At 48.6% G+C, this 23,843-nt stretch overlaps 1 protein-coding gene across 4 annotated transcripts in view; it reads left to right on the top strand.

The window, feature by feature from the left end:
• Positions 1-23,843, top strand: part of EPB41L4B (erythrocyte membrane protein band 4.1 like 4B) — a 108,330-nt gene that overhangs the window by 44,581 nt on the left and 39,906 nt on the right. For 3 of the 4 annotated variants that reach the window (XM_016213678.2, XM_087822813.1, XM_087822812.1), the window contains exons 7-15: positions 2,628-2,748; positions 3,789-3,876; positions 4,035-4,123; positions 4,417-4,486; positions 4,573-4,742; positions 6,777-6,886; positions 8,379-8,409; positions 12,034-12,067; positions 15,864-15,928. In XM_016213678.2, coding sequence (XP_016069164.2) covers positions 2,628-2,748; positions 3,789-3,876; positions 4,035-4,123; positions 4,417-4,486; positions 4,573-4,742; positions 6,777-6,886; positions 8,379-8,409; positions 12,034-12,067; positions 15,864-15,928 — 778 coding nt within the window. Of the gene's footprint in view, positions 1-2,627; positions 2,749-3,788; positions 3,877-4,034; positions 4,124-4,416; positions 4,487-4,572; positions 4,743-6,776; positions 6,887-8,378; positions 8,410-12,033; positions 12,068-15,863; positions 15,929-17,696; positions 19,344-23,843 lie in introns of those variants that run through there. The other variant, XM_087822814.1, reaches the window with a different exon arrangement.

Below are 23,843 nucleotides of genomic sequence, written 5' to 3'. Positions count from 1 at the left end.
TAGTAGAACTACATACCTTGCCCCAGAACCCATGCAGACAAGAATATCAGCTGTCTGTGAGCCCTTCTTGAAGAAATTACCCATTCGAGTTGGAACCACATTAGTGTGATTTAAGATGCAGTCATTATGTGAAGTACAAATAAAGACTGAAGACCGAGACACACAAATGTCTACAAGAAGTTCATGGTGCATTGTCCCTCCATGCCCCCTTCTCCCCATCCCATCAGTTAACGCTGCAGCCTGCTTTTCAGCTCAGTCACAGCCGAGCCAGCTTGCCTCGGACTGTAAAGATCACTAGAGCGTCTGTGTGGGTTTGAATAACATAAAAGACTGTGTTTCTTCCCTTGCTCGAGCCTTGCAGATATGTCTCACTGTGGTTGTCCTTGAGTTAATGGTGCTTTCGGAGTTAGGATGCAGTGGCCTTGCATGGCAGCTGTGCTCTTTGGGGAACTAAATTCCTGGTAGATTTGAAATTCAATTCCAGCTAAAAGAAAAACGGGAGGAAGAAGGAGATAATTGGTTGTGTGCCCATGATCTCATTTCATCCTGTAACAGGTCCCATTTTACAAGTAAAGCATCGAAGACCCAGAGAGGTTAAGTGACTTGCCCAGGTCACACAGATAGTATACAGTGGAGGTGGGATTCATGCCCCCCTGTGCCTGAGCTGTTACCGCCACCCTGCACAGCTAGGGCCCTGGCTGCAGTCAGCAGACTGAGTGAAGTGTCATTTTTGCCAGCAGATTCTTGGAAGGCAGGCATGCTCTCTCAAACGGGTCTCCCTCAGGCCTGTTTTAATCCAGCCATGGTGAGGAGGGACACCAGTCCCCTCGCAGGGTCCCAGGGAAGCGTTGTCATCGCCTGGCTTCCCCTTCCTGTGCTTGATGGTGTCAGTGGACTTGTCCAGACACACCACTAAGTGCAGGGCCCCATTGCCTCACTTTGGCCCATGGGTGCAAGGGAAGAGTGGTTCATATCAAGGTGATCTCTTCCTAGACTGCCCCTCTGTGCTTGCCAGGTCACTAGTTTCAGGGTGTTATCCCTTGGTCAAGGGTCAAAGGTGGCCTCCCACCTCGGAAGCCTGGACCTCACCTTCTCTGGGCAAATATTTCCAGGGCAGTCTTCATGAGTGACTTTGCTCACCTGACCCCATCCACCTGGTGGTTGTGGGGGGTGCTGTCCACTTCAGAGTTGCAGATGAGGGGCTGCAGTCAGGTGAGGAAACATTCACCCAGCCCCTGCCTGTGTCAGGCACGGTCTCGTACAGTCTTCCCATCACCCCTTCAAGTCTGTGTTAATGCTTCCTCTGTGTGATCAGGGACGTTCTGTCGAATCCTGTAAGCCAGCTGGAGTCCTTAGCAGCCCATGCCAGGCCTGGTGCAGCTCACCTGGGGTTGAGAGAAAGGGCTTCTGGGTACATAGCGAGTTGCTGTCGCTGGAGGGACTCAGGCATATGCTGGCTGGTCAGTTGATGGGACATGTTGTGTTAAGCAGTGGTTCTCAAAGTATGTTCCCTGGGTCAGCCACATCTGCATCACCTAGGAACTTGCTGGAAATGCAGATTCTCAGGCCTTTCCCAGACCCACAAAATCCGAATCCCTGGGGGTGGGGTCCAGCGATGTGTATTGTAATGAGCTCTCCAGGTGACCCTAATGCATGCTCACATTTGAAACCCATTATTGTAGATCAGTGCTTTTCACAGTAATGTGTGCATCACTCCCTGGGCATCTTAAGAAAAGGCAGGTTTTGCTTCGATAGGTGTGAGGTGGGGTCTGAGATTCGGCATTGTGAGAAGGCTCCCAGGTGATGCCGATGCTGCCGGTGTGAGGTCGACCCTTTATGTGGCAGGGTATTAGAGGAGCCTCTGGAGGATGCCCTTTCATTCTGGGGCCTGCTTCCTGAGCTGCAGAGGTGCGCTGGGTGGGGCTGGGGGGGAGTGGATTTTCCCATTCGTGTCCTGGAGGAATTGGGCCCCTGTGTCCTCAGGCCCTCAGTTCTGTGGGGTACTTAGTGAGAGCAGGGACCCTCAGCAGGGATTACCCACATGGCAGCTCCTCCTCTCTGCCTGACTGGCTCCCTCCCTGGTTCTGCCTGAGTTGCGGCAGTTGCTCCTGCAGCCCTCACACCCCCTCCTCCATCACTCCTTCCCTCTCCCTCCCAACATATTTTCCCCTGGATTCTGCATGTGCTGAATTCTTGATTGGTCCTCTCCAGCACTGCAGCCCCTGGAGTGCTGCTCAGACCCACCTGCTTCACAAAAGCTTTTGTTAAGTGGATGTTTCTGGGCAGGTCTTTATTCCCCGCAGTTGCCTTTTATTGCACATTCAGGCTCTACCACTTCTCCGGGGAAATATAATCGGGGCCTCCCCTGGTAGGAGAAATAGTCAGGAGAAAGACAGTAATCACTAAGACAATGGTGTTGTACCTGATGGGGTGGGTGCTCGAGTGACTCTTGGGGATTCTGAATGTGCGTGTGGGTACTGAGTGGGAGTCAGGTCCTCCTGAAAGGAGACTTACACATTTGGGGTACCTGTGCTTTCTCACCGTGTGCCAAATGCCTTTGGACCTTGTTGCAGCAGTAGTGAAAAGCATTCAATGTCTCCTGTTTTTCTCCCTCTTGACGATTGCAGCAGAGCTTGGGGAATGCGAGCTTCCAGAGCACACACCAGAGCTTGTGTCTGAGTTTCGGTTCATTCCAAATCAGACAGAAGCGATGGAATTTGATATCTTCCAGAGATGGAAAGAGTGCAGGTACCTTGACGCATTTATCTTGTAATATGTAAGCATTTGTAAGATTGTTTTATCTACTGTAAAACTGCAGCCCCAACTCTTCACCTCTCTCCTGTGCCCCATTCAGTGCTATTTTTCCAAAGGCCCACACAGCGTCTCTCTTTGCAGAGATGTACTGTAAGAACCAAAGCATATTCCTGTTTCTCTCCGAGTTATAGAGCCTGGGCCTGGTTTGTTCATTGCTACAGGCCATGCCCCTGCTCGCCTGGCCTCAAGAAATCAAGAGGAGGTGCTGCCTTGAAACATTCCACACACCTGGGTCTCTGTCCCTGGTCTGAACTTCTAGAGTGAACTCTTCAGAAATAGGCCATGTTCTCCCTTACAGGGACAGTCATATTTGAGTCCATGTGCTGTGCAACATTATATTTCAGGACATGTGGTCACTGCAGCTAAAACCAGCCCTGCCTTTTATCTTTGGGCTTTTTCTCCTTTCCCCCATAGGCACCCCGATCTGGCACTTTTATGCCTGGGCTACCAGTAGTGCACTCACAAGTTTCTCAGACTTTAGCATCTCTTCCTTCCCAGCCCATCTTCCCCAAACTCTGCCCATTCCAAGTCACTCTTGGACTCAGAAACTTAGCCTGATTTCCTGTTGTCCGTCAGTCATTGTGAAGGACGTACGGCTTTTTTGAAAATGAACAGTGAGAGTGAACGTTAGCACATTCTTGTTTCACGTAGAAATGTGTGGTTGCTGCGTTATCTGCACCCCTACCTACCCCTCACCCCCCTGCAGGCAGCTGTTGTGTTCTCGGCCTTTTATTTGCGTATACATACCCGTATTTACACACCAAAAAATTGTTGCCTTCTGTGTTCACATTATAAACACTGCTCTGTCATCTTCCTGTTCAATTGACGGTCTGTCTGGGAGGTGTGTTAGTATAAATGGGTGTCCCTCACTCCTTTAATTGCTGCATAAAATCCCTTAGTGTATGGCTGTGCCCTTCAGAATTTTGTGGGTGTACAAATTGCAGTTTACATGTATTTCCATTGGTTTCTCTAAGGGGAAAGAGCCCTGCCCAGGCGGAACTGTCCTATCTGAATAAAGCGAAGTGGCTGGAAATGTATGGGGTAGACATGCACGTTGTCAGGGTAAGAACTGGGTGCGTTTAAGTCCTTGGGTCTCACTGTGCCCGAGCAGCGTGTAAACGGTGGGCAAATAAAGTAACGTGGTGAGCGAACTGTTTTGCATTCTGCTCTGTGACCACCTGTTAGAACCTTCTACCGATTGTCACTTCATTTATTTGTAGGGAAGAGATGGCTGTGAATATTCTCTTGGACTGACCCCGACAGGCATATTAATCTTTGAAGGAGCTAACAAAATAGGCTTATTCTTTTGGTAATTTAGTTTTGTCTAATATTAAAAATGTCTTTTCCTATTTTGTGGTGGAATTATATGTGATGGATGATTATTGAGGGGTATTTGCAACCCCTCCTGATTCATTTTAAAGACACACCATTCTCTTGTATCTGTGGGTGTGTGGCAATGGCAATGAAACTTCGGGATAATCACGCTTAAATGAACGAATGATTTCGTAGCAATATCCAAGCTTTAAAAGTAGAGCGGAAACTACTGTTTGATGCGTAGTTTTCCTGCAGATTGTATTTTTACAATGTCTTCTCTCTGACCAGGCCTAAAATTACCAAAATGGATTTTAAAAAGAGCAAACTGACGCTGGTCGTGGTGGAGGACGACGACCAGGTACGCCTCGCCCCTTCTCCCGCCTCGCGTGAGCGCCCCGCGCTCCCCCGCGCCCACTCACGCGAGGACCCTGTGCTCCCCCGAAGGGCCGCGAGCAGGAGCACACGTTCGTGTTCCGCCTGGACAGCGCCAGGACCTGCAAGCACCTCTGGAAGTGCGCCGTCGAGCACCACGCCTTCTTCCGACTGCGGGCGCCGGGGCACAGCAAGTCCAACGGGTCAGACTTCATCAGGCTGGGGTCCCGCTTCCGATTCAGGTAGGCGCCATCTGTGCAGCACGATCGCGGGCTCGGAAGGAGGGCAGGGGCGGCGTTTTCTGTGCCTGGAGCCGCGGATCTTCATCCGGAGGCTCCCGTTGGGCGCTCTGTCCCTGCTTCTTAAGATCTGCCCTTCCCGTCAAGTCCCTGACGCTTTCAGCCGCCGTTCTCATTGGTGAAATGGGGATAACAACAAAGTTATTAATAGCTGACATTTAGCTTGAATGAGATGGTCTGATACAGGAAACACTAGCCACATGTGGCTATTCAGAGTCATTAATATTGAAGGAATTTTAAAATGTAGTTTCTCAAGTCTCACTAAGCATGTTTCAGGTGCCCAGGGCATGAGGCAGGTGGCTACCACACTGGGCAGTACAGCCACAGGATGGACGGAGACATCCCTGTGGAAAGCTCTGTGCCCTGCACTGCACCAGGCTCTTCATGGTATAGCTCACAGTCCTCCCAGCAGCCTTAAGAAGATAGGTCCTCTGGTTGTCCCCATTTTACAGATAAGGAAACTAGGGCCGGGCATTACGTAATCTGCCCAAAGTCACAGACAGTGAATGGTAGAGCCACGATTCAACCCCACACAGTCTGGATCTTACATTTTATCCATCCATCACTCTATTGCTTTTCACATGCCAGTGTCAGGAAATTCGGTGACATTTAAGAATGAGAGCCGATTTCAGCATATGTGTGAGTGACCAGGGTAGGCTCAGTAAATAGGTGAATCTGAAAAGACCCTGAAAAAATAGACAGTTTATTCTGATATATTTTTTACTTATGATTCTGAGACTGTCTCTCTCAAAGTGCATGGAAACTCCCTGGGTATTTATTAAAAATGAGAATTTATGACCTCATCTAAGAGCTATGTAATCAGAATCTGGGGGTGGCCACATGTGCATGTATGAATAAGGCCTGGGCATGTACATTTTAAACCCGCTCCCAAGGTTGATTGCTGAGGCACGTTTACAGATCTGAGAATAGCTCCTACAAGATCTAAGACTTCACATGTTTCATAACCTCTACCCACACATGGCATGTCCTTGAACTCTGCTTAAAGTGCAAAAAGATCTTCTCAGTTCAAATTTATCTCCTGTGCACGGGAATGGCTGTGCACTTGAGTTTAAAGAATTACTTTGAATGTATTTTTAAATGCTGCGTGCAGGGCGGGGGGGAAAAACAACCGGTCCTTTCTGAGAATCGACTCCCAGGGTTCTGTGGGGGATGGAGAATGTCGAAACTACAAAGGTCAATGGGAACATCGCACGGGATGCTGATGTCTGCTCCAGGGCGAGTGAGGAGGGAAGGCCTATGGGGGTGCTTGCCAAGGCAGGATTTTCCACACTGGGAGGCAGCTCCCCCAGGATTTGGCCCAGACCAGGCTCCCTTCCGCTCGTTGAGAAGTTTAGAAGGAAAGGGGAGTTTAGAGATGAGGTTGCCCGTTGGAGGCTCTCATAGCAGGTGGCAAGTGGCTCCTTCCCTGTGATGAATCCCAGCCCGAGAGTGACTGGAATGAAGCCACGACAGATGAGACAAAAACAGCACGCCCCCTGGAGGCTGGGCCACTCCTTGGCTGAACCCAGAAAGCCTCGGTGAGAGCCAATGTTCCCTTGGCGCGTAGCAGGCGAAGCCAAGGTTTAGATAAGTGGTCGTCGATAGCAGCCTTTTAAAAGATTTAAATGTCTGTGTAATTTGTTTTATGAAAGGTTATTTATATGTGCAAATCAGTGTTCTCTTAGTCAAATGTTCCAGGTACTCGAGCCTGCTTGGTTTGTGCAGCCAAGTAGCTGGTACCTAAATTGTGGGTTTTGTTCTTTGTTGGAAATACCAGCCTCAATCACACAGCCCGGATTTGGCAAAGCTGATTTTATTTCCAAACAGAAGGTGAAATTGAGTGTGTTCTTTACCACACGCGTCACGATAAGTTGAAATTGACATTGGAACTCATGGAAATAAAAATTTGCTTTCAAATATGTGTAATGTACTGATATCCTGATATTGGTAACATGCAGTAAAATATTTACCTTCCAGTGGGCGGACGGAATATCAGGCTACACACGGGGCCCGGCTACGAAGAACCAGCACCTTTGAGAGGAAGCCTAGTAAACGCTACCCATCCCGGAGACATTCAACATTCAAAGGTTGTGCGCTTTTCCTTCTGTGTGGGAATTTCACAGTGTGGGTTAGCTGGTTAGTGCCCGAGGAGCGTGGTGAAGCAGATTTTGAAGGAACTTCCCACTGGTCTGCTCTGTCATTCTGAAGCTTTTTGGTTTTTATTTTTAAATTTATTTTTAATTGTAGTGACATACAATGCTATATTAGTTTCAGGTGCACAGCCTAGCACTTCGACATTTAGGTATCTTATGAAGTGATCCCCACTGTAGGTCCAGTAGCCATCTCCCCCTGGACATAGTTTTGACAAGACCATTGACTGTCTTCCCTGTGATGTGTAACTGGAAGTCTGTACTTCTTAATCCCGTTCCCCGTGTCTGCCCATCCATCCACTTCCTCCCCTCTGGCAGCCTTCATCAGTTTGTTCTCTGTATCTGTGAGTTTGCCAAAGCTTTGGAAGAAAACAGCCCAGGGGGATTCTCTTGACGGTAATCAGGCCCCTCCTGCCATCTTGTCTTTAGTCTTTCCCATTGGATGTGTATTCCCCCTTTCGCACACTTGTTTCCTTGCGCCCACTCCTAAACGTGTTCTTGCCTAGGGAAGATGATCTTGTGTTTTAGAGGGAAAAACAGCCCCTTCTCTCCTCCAGCTTGAATTTCAAGTGAGGACATTAGCCTCATGTCCCAAGGGCTGTGTTACCTCCCTGACAAGCATCTTGCTTGTGCATGTAGTCCACTGGGTCAGAGTTGTGCAGAAATACCTCAGTATAAGAAAGAACTTTCTAACGGGGCTGTCCAAAGGTCCTGCTATCTCAAGATGCTAGTGAGCTCCCAGGCCTGGGGATGCGCACAGGCACAAAGGGGAAGACCCCTTGGCGTGGCTGCCGCAGAGGGGAGGGGACATCCCAGTGCCTGAGCCGTGCGATGGCCTTAGAGCACTGCCAGGCTCCAGGTTCTGTGTTTCACTTCCACGTTTCATCCTGGTCTCCATTCTCTTTCCCTCCTTTGTTTTACTGACATCTTCTCCAGCCAGGGTTCTGGCATCTTTGTGAAGCTTCTAATGGTTCTCTGTGCTGCATCCTTTTAAAAATGAAACGGAGTCCAGGTAAATAAGCTCTACCTCTTCATGTGGCCCCTTCCACAGACTCACACCCTGCCCCAGTCAGCAGTGGCTGCCATGAGCTCCCCAGCAGGTTCCTACTTGTATGTTAGCCTCTCTGTCTGTGTCAGTGCTGGGAGCTCCCTGAGAGCAAGGACTGTGTGTGTCCTCTCTGCCTCCCAGAGAGCCTGGCCCTGGGAACGCGCTCCATGAGCTCGCACCGAGTGAATCGCAGGGCAGGGCACAGAGGAAAAGCCGTTTACATTCCCTCCAGAAAGGAGAAGCAGCCACGGTGGAGACTCTGCCTCCTGGCCTCGAGGCTGCTCCTAGATTGCAGCAACCTCTTTCCCCAACATTGTCACCGTGCGTGGTAAAAGTGATAAAGCTCTCTAAAATGTCTTGCTCTCTGTTTTTTTTTTAAAGCAAGCAACCCGGTGATAGCAGCTCAGCTCTGGTAAGTGCCCCCTGGCTCTGGGATGCAGCTCTTTTCTCTATTATATTTACTTTCAATATTGACTTTTTCCTTGATACAATTAAATCACCGAGTGAGTCTGCTCTTTTTTTTCCCCCGTTTCTGCTGCCTGGCTATATACCATCCCCCTGGCTTTCAATGAGTACACAGAAGAATGTTTCAAGACAGTTTGTTGTTTTAGAAAACACAGCTGCCCTGTTTGAGTAGCTCTGTGCTTTGTTTGTTATAACCGTGGGTGACAAAGGTGAAAGGAATGTGTGTGGCACACGGTGCTCATGGCATTGCAGGCAGCTATGTTGGAAAGGCAGGCCGTGCTCATGAGCAAAAGCGACGCCAGAGCAGATGCAGGATTCGCTCTGTGATGGGCAGGTTTCCTAGCCATACAATGTAGAAAGCCTTTATTAAGCACCTTTATTGAAATTCCTGCGGGAAAAGGAACTTGTCGTAAGACCGAAACTCTAGCCCAGGAGTCAGCCAACTTTTTCTGTAAAGGGCCAGATAGTAAATATTTTAGACTTTGCAGGCTGGGCTGTTTCTTTCACAAGTACTCAGCTCTGTCGCTGGAGCACAAAAGCCACCATAGACAGTATGTAAATGAAGGGATATGTCCGTATGCCTATCACACTTCACTCGCAATCACAGGTAGGCCAGGGAGTGGTTTGCTGGCCGCTTCCCTAGCACAGGTGTTCTGGATCTTTCCTGTAAGTCAGAATTGCTTGGTCAGCTTTGACAGGTCCCCATCAGCCAGGCCACACACCCCAGGCTGAGGGACGATCTCTGAGGGTGGGGCCCAGGCATCTGTGGTTTTGAAAGCCTCCAGGTGATTCTAGTGTACAGCCCAGGTGAGAACCACTGTCCTACCTTGCATGTGCCTTTTTTTCTCCCTCTGAAACAACTGTTTTCTTAGGGGAGTTTTGACTTATTAGGTGGACAAGCTGGTAGAGAATCACAGAATGAGGTTGTTTCTTGCATCTAAGCTCTACAGCTGACCAATAGCCCAGTTCAATTAGCCTCTCAGTTGTCAGAGGCACAGGCCTCTGGCTACTAGGGAGGATGGTGTTTGAGATCAGCACAGTTCGGCTGTGCCATACTCTCTGGACATTTGGCAGAGCACATGGTGGAGCAGGTAGCTGATGCCCTGATTGGTGGTGAGATCCCTGGCCGAGGGATCAAGAGGCTCCTGCCTGGCCCTGGCTTGGCTCTACCCCAGCTCTGGGGCACTGGCCTTCCCTTTTCTGGGCCTCTTCTTTCTCATTTGAAAACAAGGAGGTTGGGCTGGCTCAGTGTTGTTGTTGTTTTTAATCCCCACCTGAGGATATTTTTTCCCGTTGCTTTTCAGAGAGAGTGGAAAGGGGGGCGAGAGAAACATCAATGTGAGAGAGACACATCGATTGGTTGCCTCTTGCACACACCCCAACCAGGGCTGGGGATTGAGCCTGCAACCGAGGTACATGCCCTTGACCGGGAATCAAACTGAGACCCTTCAGTCCTTGGGCTGACCTCTAACCACTGAGCCAAACTGGCTAGGGCTGGACCAGTGTTTCATTCAAACTTTTTTAGCCTCTGATTTTCACCCCCTGCCCCCAGAAGAAACCTGACAGAGAACAGAGGAAAGTGGAGCCCTGGGGATGAAGCTGAGTGGGGAGGAAGCGGCCAGTGCCTGCTGCTTATACGCCCCTCCCTCCCAAGGCAGCCCCAAGGCCCTTGATTCCCAAGGTTCTAGAGAACGTAACTGGCCCTTTATTATCACAGGACCGGAAGCTCGCTCAACCTCAAGTCTCTGATTTCAAACTACCTGCAGTGCCATTCTGCTGGGGTCCAGCCTCCAGACGCTGTGTCTAGGCTCAGATCTCCGCAGGCCAGGAAGGGGCTCAAGAGTCCTGTAAACCGCGGCGCATCACGCCCTGCCCCACCCCCACCCCAGGGTGGGAGGAGGTTGCCCAGTCCCTGCCTGGGCTGGCATTAGGCCTTCGGGCTGGCCCTGTTTCCAGCAGCCCGGCAGGTAGTATGCTGATAGGATTGGCTCCTTTCCCGCCTGTCAGCTGCCTTGCTGTTACTTCTCGGGTTTGTGAGTTACAACTTTTCTTTCCTTCGCTGTCTAAGGAGGTGATTGTTTTGTGTGTTTGCTACTCCCTAATAAAATTACACTTTCCACTTAGCGTCTAGTGGAGATTATATATATTGGGAACCAAAACAAACTAAAAAAATAAATAAATTTAAAAACACCCCAAGTAAATATACCCTTTAGGAACAAATGAGCTAATAACCACTGTTCGCAGCTGTTGGATTGTTCCGCGCAGCCTGTGGGATCCAGGGTGAGGAGGATTGCCGTGGGAGCCAGGGATGGAATTGTGCTCCGGGCTGCAGAACCTTGCAGAACACTTACCCTTCCTGGTGCAGTCCAGCCAGAGGTGAACCTGGCCTGGAGCCTGGCTCTGAGCACTGGCCCCCTCTGAAAACTGGAACGCGGCCCCGTTTAGACCCCAAGCAGGGCTCGTAGCAACGACACATTTCCCTCTCATTGTGGGAGAAGCGGTAAACCTTGATGTCAGGCACACCGTAGCAACACAGCCTGATGCTACTGCCGTTTGTTTGAGTTTTCTCTGGCAGATTCCACGCTTGCATATTAAATAACATGTTACATTTTACACCAGCCTTCACCATCCATCTTTTTTACGAGGGTAGTGCGTGAGGAACCCCAGAACCTTCTTGGCTTAGTGGAAACAGTGTAGGCTTTGGGATCAAGCAGATGTCCACTCCAGTCCTGGCTCTGCCAGTGATCATTAGCCGGCTGACCCTGAGCAGGTTTCCTAACTTCTCTGTTAGGCGATCATTCCTTTATCTATAAAATATGGTAGTAACATTTATTGACCTCATAGCCTTGCTGCATGGATTAAATAACAGCAGATGTAAAGTTCCCAGTACAAAGCCTTATATGGAATGAACATTCCAGAGTGGTGGCCAGCTCATGGCTTCATTGTTGTTGGCAGCGGGGCCCATCGTCGCAGGTGCTCAGAAATGGCTGGTGGCTTTCCCTCCAACTGTGGGCATCACTGGAGCTGCCTGGTGCTATGCATCACCCAGCAGTGCCAGGGCAGATCTGAAAGGGGAGCTTAAATTACTGGGTTTACCTAATTGGAAAGACCTCCTTTTTGCCACCAAAACACCCCATCACAACCAGGATTCTGGAATATTACCCGCTTGCTTCTGTTTGTGAGCTCTAATGTGACAAATGAAAGTTGATGTTTGGTTTCTCCGGTTACATGTTCATTTAAGCAACTAATAATAAAAAAAGAGTATTCATGAAAGTTCCTAACAAAGTAATAGGGCTTAGGATTAGTTTATGGTGTTTAAATACAGGCATACCTCATTTTATGTGCGCTTCACAGATGTTGCGGTCTTTTGTTTTTGTTTTTGTTTTTTTTTTAAAACAAATTGAAGGCAAGACCCTCTACCAGCAAGAAGGCTAGGACTCACTTTATTGTGAGACTCGCTGTATTGCCGTGGTCTGGAACCGAACCCGCAATATCTCCGAGGTATGCCTGTAAGTCAGTAATGATGCCACTTTACAACCTATTACATATATTTTTCTTTTCTTTCCTTTAGCTCTAAAACAAACCCTGAAGTCCATAATTACCAGGTAAGATATTGCTTTTAAAGGTTTTCATGTAATAATTCTTAAAGTTTCTCAACTTTCCACATTGAGCAATCATTATGTTTATAGTCAGGTTTTAAAGAAATAATAATGTTTTTTGAGAAAACAGTAAGAGGAGCGTCTTCCCCCCTAACTCTGGCTTCCTCTTGGTCCTCAGGCCTGCCTATTTTTCTTCACCTTGTCAACTAGCAGCAGCAGGGACATTGTTTAGTTTCTGGGTGGTCAAACAGCCTCTTAGGGGCATTCAAGTGAGGCCCCTTCTTGTCTAGGTGTGTTGTAGGCCCAGGGAACATGAGCCCTTGAGGAGTGCCTCCAGGAAAGAATGTCTTGGTCACAGGTTTGGGAGATGTTGTGTCCTTCATGTCCCTTTTTGGATCTTACAGTGCCCGTTGGGGTATCCAACATACTGAGAAAACCCTGCAAGAAAGACAAATTTTATTTTTTTTAAATCCAATGTTTCCCAAGATCATTTGATTATTGGACACCTCCCCCCAACAAAAAGCTAGCCTCTCTCCTTACCCGTCATCCCCCCCCCCTTTTTTGGTGGTACACCCATTAACATCAGTGCAGTAGTGGTTCCTAGAACCACCTTTGTAAAGCATTGTGCTAGAGCTGTCACCTGCAGCAGGGGCACAGAGCTGTTCCCAGGGCTGGTGTTCTGCTCTTTCATGGGATGGACAGTCAGCAGGGCCCAAATCCCATGCCTTCCCCACCCACCGCTCCCAGTGGGTAGCTCTCACTGGCCGTTCAGTCTTCTACAGCCTGGCTGAGACTTCCTTTTCTACATTTATTTCAAATTGCTACTCATCACAAAACATATGTTCAGCTCTCGGAGAATTGCATCATCGTTGTCCCATAATTTATTCCCACCGTTCCTTTGCCTGTAGTCATCTGCCTGGAATTCCTTTGCCTCCTGTCTGTTTAGAGCAGGGATGGGGAGCCTTTTTTCTGCCAAGGGCCATTTGGATATTTATAACATTATTTGAGGGCCATACAAAATTATCAACTTAAAAATTAACTATGAAAAAAGCTCCCAGATTTATTGAATTTCAAATCCCTTCTGCAGTTGCAGTGGCAGGACCAAACCAAATGATTGCGCGGGCCGTACATTCCCCACCCCTGGTATAGAGCCTGCCTCGGAAGCCATCTCCTCCCCAGAGCCTCTCTGACCCCCTTCACTGGAGGTCACCAGCACCAGTGGTTCTCAGCCCTGCTGCACCATCTGGCAAGTTTTAAACAAATAACCAGAGCTTGGGCCTCACCCTGGACTGATTGAATCAGGAACTCTGAGGGTGCAATCTGACTGTTAGAGAGCTTCACAGCCCCAAAGGGGTTTCTCATGAGCAGCCAAATGGGGGAACTCTGGTGAATGAGGTGCCCCTCGCTTCCTGCGCTGTCATTTGTTTGCGCTTGGGGCCAGCATCCACGTCTGGTGACCTCCCAACTGGGATCAGCTTTCTTGTCCTGGGTGGTGTGAATGTCTAAGGGACATGACCCTCCCAGGTCTGTGCCCTGTCACCAGTCTCATTTTGAGTGTCACAAGGAACGAAGCTCCTTCATTATGAGTCCGCCCTGGACCCTCATTCTGACTAGTCTTATTCTTGATCTTGGTTACTGTAGGTATTATTTCCTTAGGTTGGGGGGATCCCATGCACATTATCTTTACGCGGTCTCCAAAGTATGTTTCAGGAGAAATTTGTAGCTTCGCCTTCTGTACATGAAATCATCCCCAAAGTGCAGAACCTGGACGAGACTTCCAGGTCTAGGGAAGAACAGCTGAAAGTGCTTTGCACCTGCTGGGGGAGGCGGGGCCCGGTTTCCCCACCTCCTTGCCGCCTTTAGGTTCTCGGATCTTCTTACTCAGATTGGTTTTTTGTTGGTGTTTGAGGGATTTTCAGGGGTGAGTAGCCTGGATGTTGTGGAGGAAGGGACAACTTGTCAATGGGTGATTATTGTTTGAAGAACATCAAAAGATAAATGAAGCAAAGCAGTCCCAGCTCAGCACTGCCCCCGCCTTCTCCCCACCAGCCCCGTGGGTGAGCGCGCTCTGCTCGCTCTGCTCATGGTGAACAGCGAGGCGATTGTTGAACTCAGATCTGCAAAATCTGTTTCCTACATGTTGCTCTCAACATCTCTGGGAACCACAGGTCCTCTGTGCCTTGCCCGTCTTGGAGGTCCTGTGTGGCTCTCTCAGGGTTTGGGAGTCAGTCACCCAGGAAGAGAACATGCTGAGAAGTGGCCCGATAAGCATCTGAGTGCGGGGAAAGGGCTTCAGGGGGATGGGGCGGGATTGCAGCGCTATCTCAGTCTGAGCTCAGCAAGGTTAGCCACCTGCGAAGGATGGATTGCTGTGTTCCCGACCAGGACACTGTTGGCATTTGGGGAGGGACAGTTCTTCCTTGTTTGGTACTTTCCTAGAGTTACAGGATATTTAGCTTCCCTCTTCTCTGCCCAGTAATTAAAGGTAACCCTCCAGTTGTTGTGACAAGCAAAAATGCACATATATTTGCAGTTGTCCCAAGGGAAACAACAGCTGCCCAGATTGAGAACTTTCGGGGTTAATACTAAAAAATATGTGTGGATGGCTTTCAAGGGCCCATAAATTAAAGACAGGGAAAAGAAGATCCATTTCTAATCTGTTACTCCCTTTTGTTGAAGACCCAATTGGTGGAGCCTCACTTGGGGCCAAAACAGTTGGGCTTTGGGCAAATGCTGTAAACTCTCTGGGCTTCTGTATCCCTAAGAGAACGAAGAGACTGTATGGGGAGATTCTAAAGCCCCGGTCAGCTCTCAAATCTGCTACTGAGGGATTTTCTCCAGATCCCCTGTCCTGCAGCATGTCCTTTTGGGGGCTGCAGACTTAGCTTGCTGACAGGCATCTCCGAAAGAGAGGCCTCTGGAATACTGAGTAGGCGGGGAGGGCATCTCGGGTCCCTGAAAACTGAATGAACAGAATTGCTGGGAATTTTCCATAACAGAGAGCAGCCTTGTGCTTATTAACCAAAGCAGCAGGGAAGGGAGACGAAGGGAGGGAAATAATTAAAAGAGTGATGGTGGCAAGACTGTAGTGGCTTAAATGTCAGGAGGGCCTAATTTGCCAGGTAGAAAGTTTAGCCTTGAGAAGTGCAGTGGCTTCTGGCTACGTCTGGGGCTGCTGCCCTCTGCAGGCCAGAAGTGGATAGGCACCCACCACCCAGCCCGCCCCATCCTGTCTCCTCCCTGGGTCATTTTGTGGGTCACTAGTCTGGATCTATTTTCTCATCTTAACATGGACAAGTTTCTTCCTTCCGTTTTACCAAGATAATAAGTGCTCCGGATGGTTTGGGGGGTATTTTGGATCATGCTTTAGAAAATTATTTGTACTGCTCCAAGGAGAAAGGATGAGCGCTCCCACAGCCCCTGGTGTCCAGGCCTTGTCTTTGTGTGCGCAGACGTAACTGTTACCCATGCTATTCGTCATTTTCAGCAATGACAAAAATTGTTTCCGAACATTGCCGGAACATCCTCCCTGTCTTTCTGGCACCTTCCGTCTGTTCCCTTGTTCCCTTGGGGGAGATGATTGTTGCCTGTCCTGGACTCTCCAGGGGACCCTTTCAAGGCAGATGCCTCCTCCTTTCTTCCTGGGCAGCTTCCCAGCCCCCAGCTTTTGTCTGGGGGAAACATGATCATCCTGGGAAACATTCACAGCCCCTCATGTGGATGCCAGTAAAAGAGAAAGTGAATGAAGAACATTGAAATCAAGAAGGTCATCGAATAATCACGCTTGGTGTTTTCTTTCTAGCCTCAGTACCATCCCAGTATCCACCCCAGCCAGCCCCGGTGGCACCCTCACTCTCCAAACGTAAGGTAAGTGCCTGAGCTCACAGAGCCCTCCGTTCACAAGTTCTTTTCTCCGGAAAAGTTCAGATTCCACTGAGTCATGAATTAAAGCTCTGCATCAGCAGCAACTGTTAAGAGTGGCCTTGTCACGGCAGAGATTAATTCTGTGCAAAGCAGAAGCAGCCAGCGGAGACTCTGGATTTGCTAAACTTATGCTTTATGACATCAAAATGAATTGGGTTTTTTAAAAAAGTCATTCTAACCTCAGATATTTTTGGTTTGGTTTTGTGTTAGAAATGTTACTTAAGATGTCTAAGTAACATTTTCCTGTCCTAAGAATTCATTTACTAAAAATGTGACTAAAGCTTGGGGATTTTTGTTGTGGGTTTCTGGACAGGGGTGTTATTTTTCAAGGATGGGGTTTGCTTTTTGTGGCAATAGATCTTTTTTCTAAACCCAGGGGTCAGCAAACTTTTTTCCATAAAGGGCCAGGTAGTCAGTATTTTCAGCTTTGTGGTCTCTGTCACAACTACTCAACTCTGCCACCATAGCTTGAAAGCAGCCACAGACAGTAGGGAAGCGAATGGGTGTGGCTGTGCTCCACTAGCCTATTTACGAAAACAAGCCGGTGAGTGGGCTGTGCTTGCTCACCTCTGCCCTAACCTACCACAACCCTTCCGAACTAAACTGGCACCTGCCCTGTGTTTATAGTCGGGCTCAAGAGTGTTTTAATGCCGGCTTTGTCAAGGCCAGCGTTCCTTTTAAGATCAGCTTTAATTGGTGTTTATTTGTGAAGCTGTTTCAGAAACATAGTTGGTGAATTCCATTTGCATAGTTATTTCTTGGTGAGGCAGCCTTGCTCTCCGAGAAAACACAGGGGACGGAGTAATGGAACTAAATCTGGTTAGAGCAGGGCGAACAGGAGCCCTTGGTTCTTGACAGTTCCGACCATGTTTGTGGGGGACCCTGTAGGACAACAGTGCAGTTTTAGCATAAACACTCTATACTTATGTAACTTTTTAAAATCAAATCAAACTAGTAGGGTAATGATTCTCAATGTTTCTGTATGGCAAAGGCAGTTTATTTTCCAGACATGAGCAACCAATGATTTATAGGAATGATATTTTTAATAACCTTGTTTTGGCAGAATTTTACGCTTCTTATTGCTTACTTTATCATATTAGTTTCCTTCTGAGGCGCGACCTAGCCCAGCGTTTTCCAGTAAGAATTCTGAGGAAGGCTGGAACAGGGCTCCCCTCGGTAGCCCGACTGCCTGGCAGCAGTAGCGCCTATCCTCTCCCTGGGAGCTTGCGAATGCAGATTCTCAGGTCCCCAGACCCAAGAATCTCTGGCATTGGGGCCTAGCGTGTTGTGTTTTATCAGGCTCTCTAGAGTTAGAGAAGCGCTGCCTGAGATACCTACCTCAGGAAAAGGGAGGTCATCAGTCCAACGCTTTGGGCAACTTCTGCATAAGACAATCGCAGGGCACATTCACATAGCGGCCCTGAGACGTCCCCTAGCAAAGGCCCCTTTTCCACCTTGACCTAGCTTTCCCCAGACCACCTTTGCAGGGATGGCACAGTCACAGACAGAGCTCTTCTCTACTCAGAAGTTGCCACCTGACCCACATCTGAACGTTTAAAACACAGTAGAAAATCCATCCATTTCGGGGTGTGAGCCACTCCCATTCACAGCGTTCATGGTGTTCCCTCCCATTTCCTTTGTGCTCATGTTTCATTCTTTTCTGAATTTTCTTCCATTCCCCCACTAACCATTCACTCTGCAAACAAAACAGGCCATCCATTGAGGATGACAGGCCACTTTGGAAAGCGTCGGCCAGTGGAGATGACAGCCATTTCGATTATGTCCACAACCAGAACCAGAAGAACTTAGGAGGAGTGCAGAGTGTGGTGTGTCGCGATAAACTCATGACTGCGCTTTGAGACACCGAGCATCTCACTTCCACTCACCACCCCAGTTCCATTCCATTCCATGAAAGGTGTCTTGGCGTCGTGTGGCTGCTTCTGTAAAGGTGTCTGAGGAATAGTTCTAAAAGGTGTTTTCAGTGTCTGTGTAAATATTGGAAAGTAATCACGATAGCTAGTCATAATTTACTATTGACTGCATTCCCAATAAAATGAAGGTAGGTAAAGGCTCAGGAATCACGTTGATATTCTGATTTTTAAATTGGAGTAAATGTCTTTGTGTATTATATTGCTATGTACCTAATATTTTCTTTGTTATTTAATGAATGGGACCAAATAAAACCAGAGAAACGGGGGAAGATAGTTCTGCAGAGAGTACCAGTAATAGGGTGGAGATGGAGACAGCTGGGTCCAGCCTCTGCCATTGTGTGACCTTAGACAAGCCGTCGTTGCCCCGTCCAAGGCCCCATCTTCCTCATCGGAAAAGACTGGGTTGGACTAACGAATTGTTAAGGTCCATCCCAACCCTAAAATCCTGTGATCCATTAAAATTTAATATTTTTAGGCTCAGGCTAGAACCTTCAAACCATCTCATAAGAAAACGGCAGTATCCCCTTCTCTCACAGAGGTTACCCCATCCAGGAGCTAAATAAAGTGCCTTAACTGGTTAGGTGTTATATAATGCAGAGAGACTCTGAGTTTCAGATCTTAAGGCAGTTTAGCCACTTTGAATTTTAGAGGTTTGACTAATCATAAATTGCATAGCATCTGTTTTGATAGGGTTTGCTGCTCAAGTACAAGAATAATTTTTTAATGTCTTAATGATTGGTGCTGCTCACCGGCGTGATTCAGAAGTCATGATTATGGATGTACACTGTCGGAATTTGTAGAACTCGAGGGTCGGTTTGTACCCTAGACTTGACTCTTTTAAAAAGCAACGTGCAATCGGAGACGCATAGGGCTTAGATTAAAGCAGACAAGATTTTAACGAAGTTGTGCCAAAGCATTCTGTAGACAAGGGTAGGAGGGGTGTTGCACAGTCCTTTTGTAGAACCAGAAATTAATTTGTTGTCTTTTAGGGTAGAACTCGGACCAAAATATTTATTCCCCCCTCCCCCCATTTCAAGCCACGGGTCAAACATTGTTTCTCTTAATAGATAGGCCGGAGATCTTTTTCGTTACTATTTTTGTGAAGTCAATTCCCATGCCATTTTTATAAATGTAATTGTAATTCGGCCCATTTCAAGCCTTTAAAAACATGTATTGACTCTGATCTTTTTTTGGTTACCACAAAAATCTCTCCAGAAGGAGGGAGTCAGCTGTGTGCCCTACACAGTTGAATCTGTGTCTTATAAACTCCCCTGAAGATGTTTGTTTACAGGTAGATGCCATTTTAGCAGCTGTCCTGACGCTGCTCCGTGTATGTGCTGCGTCCAAATAAATGTGTTCTGAAGCTCTTAATCTTATTGATACATTTTTACAAGTGTGTTTCCAAGGAATAAAGACTATTCTTGCTTGTTTTGACTCCACCTTCATCGCGTGCTGCGCAGGGGTGACAGCTTTGGGAAGTCCGCGGTCGCGCGTTCAGCTAGGTGGCCGCGGGCGAGCTGGAGCTGGAGCTGGCGCGAGGCTGCCCTGGGGGGGGCTCGTCTTGCAGGCAGTGGCTGAGGAATTTCATCACCGGGAGCAGCTCTGGGGAAGGTTCCGTACCCGGTCCCAGGTGACTGGCAGTGGGCTTTGTCCTGTACCAGCCCTCCCGTGAGGGTGGGTGTTTGTCCTGGATACCGCTGCTGTTCCTGGCGGAATGACCTCCAGCCCTGTGTCTCTGGCCCCCTGGGGATTGTGTGCTCCATCTAATGCCGTGTGATAAATATCTTGTGCTCAAAGCAACCGGAGAGGCTTCAGCTGTCTGCAGCCGAGGGCGTCTAACCGGCCTGCATACGTGCGGCCTCGTTGTTCGATCACACGGACGTTGTTTATTCCCCGCTTCGTGGGCCTCTGTCTGCCGCCTTCGGCCGCGGTGAGGACTCCTCGCGGCTTCTGGGGACTCCGCTCCCTTGGCTCCGAGGGTGTCTGACTCTCTAGCCCTCTGACTTTTTCATCGGTCTTTGTAACGGCCGAGCCTCCCGTCATCCTGTGAAATACTGCTCCTTTCCAGAAGCCCTTCTCTGCCCTCCGCTCTCCTCACTTTCGCCGTCTGCCTGGGTCCTCTCGTCCCCTTGTGCTCGGCGGCGCTGCTGACACTGACGCTTTTCTCTCATTCAGACCCCTGTGCGATCTAGACTGACATTTCAACGTGTATACTCCATGTACGCCCCAAACTCCACGTGTCAAAGATTAAAATTTCTCCTCCTTCTCCAAAAGGGAAAAAAACACTTTACCCGAGTTCCCCCTGCTCACCATGGTAAGAATTTACACATCGCCGGCTCTGTCCTCCCCGTGGCCGCCCATGTCCAGGCGTCCCCAGGCCTGTTCCGCTCTCCCGCCTTAGTTTTTATTCGGCCCAGCCTCTCTCCTTGCCGCTGACCTTGATCTTTTCTGTGGCTGCGAGGTGCTCTTGCTGATCTCGCGGACTCCAGTCCCTCCTGACAAGCTCGTCCGCCTCACGGCCCTCAGTGATCTTTCTAAAACACCACCCGAGTGTGTCATTTCGTTGCTTGACACCTGCCGGGCTTCTCCGTCACCCTCGGGAGGAAGCCCAAGGCCTTCCCTGGAATTCCCCTGCGCCCTGCCTCTGTCTGTTGCTCTCGCTGGCACACTTTCCCATTTCTCACCCTCCTGTTTAAACTTCTACCGCACCGCACTGCTGGTAGTTCCGACGTTCACCAAACCCTGCCGTCACTCCCATCTGTGCCTTCGGAAATACTGATTCTTCTGCCTAGAATGCTGCGCGCCCCTCCCCCCCCCCGCCTTTGCCCGACTCCTGTCCATCACTTACATTTCCTCTCAGCCTCAGTCTCCCCGGGGATTCTCACTGCCCCGCCTCTGCGAATGGAGTTCGCGCCTGTGCTCCGCTCCTTGCGCCCCAGCTCCCGTGTAGATCAGTGGTGCGCTTTGTATTAGAACTGCCTCTCCGTCTCATCCTGGGCCTGTGTGCTCTCGAGTATGGGCTTTGCGCCGTGTCCACCTTTGTTCCCCAGGGCCTGATGGATAACAGGTGCTCAATGAGTGTCTGTTCAGCAGAGGAATTATTCCACGTTCATTCTAAAGGAAGCTTCGAACCAGGTAACAGTTAATATGTCACCGCTGAGCTGGCCCAGAGGTATATGAACAACGGTATCCAGTCTGGGCATCGCATTTTGAGTAGGACATTGACCGCCACGTAGGTTCTGGCTTCAGCTTCATCATCCGAGTATCATCCGGTGTGACTGCGGTGTTGTCCTTTGAGGCATTGGCGTGATGTTGAGTGTTACCGCCCTGCAGAGAGCATCCGTGGTATACCAGAAACCCAGGTAGATTGACACTGGTCCACGGTAACACACGGATGCTAACAACTACACGTGTGTTTCGTACTCTACGTATGTCACTTCACTTGATCCCCTGACCACTCTGTGAGGTCGGCGGTGTCCTTTTCACACATGGGAAGCTCAGGCTTAGGTTTTAACCAAGCAGCTTGCATGTGGTCATGCAGCTAGTAGGTGGTCAGAATTCTGACTCCAAAGCCTGTGTCCTCTAACTCTGTGCTCTGATGCCTCTCACCGCTAAGCATCCTGCCATTTGGGACCCTGTGCATCCACCCCCATCTCCACGAGACTGTTAGATGACGTTGAATTCACTACACTGAAGTCTAGTCTAACTAGCAAGCCACCCACCACCGCCAGCAGTCTAGCCCACACCCCCTGTACACCACACCAGTGGCCTCCTAACATCCATCACTTTTGCTAGTGAGCTAATTACCGCGTCACCACCCTCTCCCAGCAGTCTGGTAGCCCTGTCCCTGCAGGCATTCATTCAACAACAGTCCCCTTTCACAGGAGCGGAGATGGAGCATTCTTTTCTCAGTGAACCACTCATTTGAGATGATCCGCTGCTTCCTTCTGGAGAGCTCACAAACTTGTCATTTCCTCTGGAGTATTACTTGTCACCAAAACCAAGCTCAGTATTCCATAACTAACTGTTCTCTTTTTGCATTTTAGAAACTCGGGTACTTACTGGTCTTGCATCACCCATTATTTTTCTGAGATCCCTCAGAATATCTAACAGTGAACTGACGGTGTCGTCAGATGGATGTAGCTCATATGGACAGGAAGTATTGAAATCATGCCAAGTAATTACCTTGGCCTTTGAAACCCTCTTGCGCATTTTCTTGGTCTGCCATTTCCACTGAAAATGATTCTCATTAACGAAGGAATAAGGACATTGCAGTAGTCCTTTGTGGGGTTTTTTTTGCCTGGTACTATCACACCATCTTTCCAGGTCAATGACTCCAGCCTCCTGGGTCCTACTCTGAACACAGCTAATAGATCGTTTTTGTTGCCTTTGACTTTTCCAGCTTTTAAAGGGCCCTTTAAGATCTGAGCTCATCAAAGAACTCCCTGAGCCGCTGTATTGATCCCTTTGGATCAATGTTTCCCAAACTTAGCTCTGAGTTAATTCCTCGAATCTTCCAAAATTACCAGGTGAATACTTTAAACAGACCTAGGATGATTTGGCTTCTGCCATTTTGTTACAGAAGACAAGAGACAAATGCCAAGACAAAGCACAAGGGGGCAGAGATAGAAAAGCAAACTGCTGTTAAAGATAGGAGAGACCCTCTGTGAAAGGTGGCACAGTTTAAGAATCCCCAGGGGCACCTAAAAGGTGAAGCAAACATGAAATTGGCGTTCAGCTGAGTCTCAGCAAAAGAAATTTTCAGTATTTCCGCAAATAGGTCCATTTCCCCCACAAATTAGGGAACCAAAGAATTGTTTGGACAGCTTATTAGAAATTGAGATCATTAGGCTCTTTTAAGTGGTCAGAGGTGAGACCTAAGAACCTCCATGGTAACAGTCATCCCAGGAGAGTCAGGTGGGCAGGAGCAGGACCTCACCTTGGAAGAGCCCAGTTTCCTACCTGGTTGTTTGCCCTTGTTCAATGGCTCAATTTTAACCCTAGGTAGAGGCTAACTTTTTTAAGGAGGCGTGATGTTACAAAGTAAGTGGATGGACATCACAATTCTGCAAATGTTTGTGGTGGAGTTGAAATGAGAGATCCGGTACTTCCAAGTCCCATCCCAGGAATGTGTTAATGGAGTCCTTAGATGGCTTTGCATTTCTGAAGCAAATTAGGTTTGCTTCCACTTTGTCATTTTCCTACAAAAATGCGTGATGGTTCCCGCCACAGTACCCCCTTCCCCTCTTCCCTTCACTTGTTGCACCTACCTGGACTGCATGGAGCTTTCAGCCCTAATCCCTGATCAAATCTTCCACTATTATCCTGCCTCATGACACCTTTTGAAAAGAAACACACATTTTAACAAGGTAGAAAAGTTTATGTATATCATCAATTTTGAAGTGTAAGCCTCATAGGACATCAATGTGACGTGAAAGCATACTTTTTCATTTAAATTACAGTTTTTTGTATAGAAGGTAAGATTCATCTGGGGTTGTTCTGAATGAAATAAATTTTAAAAGTAAATGGATGGATACGTCATAACAAGCAGCTAGATGTTTCTGCTTGGCATGGTTTGCAGAGGAATGTGAGGATTCTAGCAGTTGTTATGGCTTTAATTTCATTATAACCTCCCTCCCCAAGTCTATCTAACCGAGTCCTTGTCATTGTTCTGCTCTCCTCTGGAAGCAAGGGGCCAGGGAACCCCAAACGATGGAGAAGGCTCGGGCAGGGGCGCACCTCGTTCTGACAACCCAGGCCAAGATTCGGGCAGCGCGGGGAAGCAGGTGGAAGTTTGCAGGAGCTAAATGACACAATGTTAGGGGCTGATGAGAGGGCTATGGAATTGGTGTCGAGGGCTGGTTTTGTTCTCTGACCAGGTGAAATGCGGACCCTTTGGAATCTCCATGGTTTGAGTCCCAGCTTTG

This window comes from Miniopterus natalensis, chromosome 12, assembly GCF_054644295.1.
Source record: "Miniopterus natalensis isolate mMinNat1 chromosome 12, mMinNat1.hap1, whole genome shotgun sequence".
Taxonomy (NCBI): Eukaryota; Metazoa; Chordata; class Mammalia; order Chiroptera; family Miniopteridae; genus Miniopterus; species Miniopterus natalensis.
This window is presented reverse-complemented; position numbering and strand designations above follow the sequence as displayed.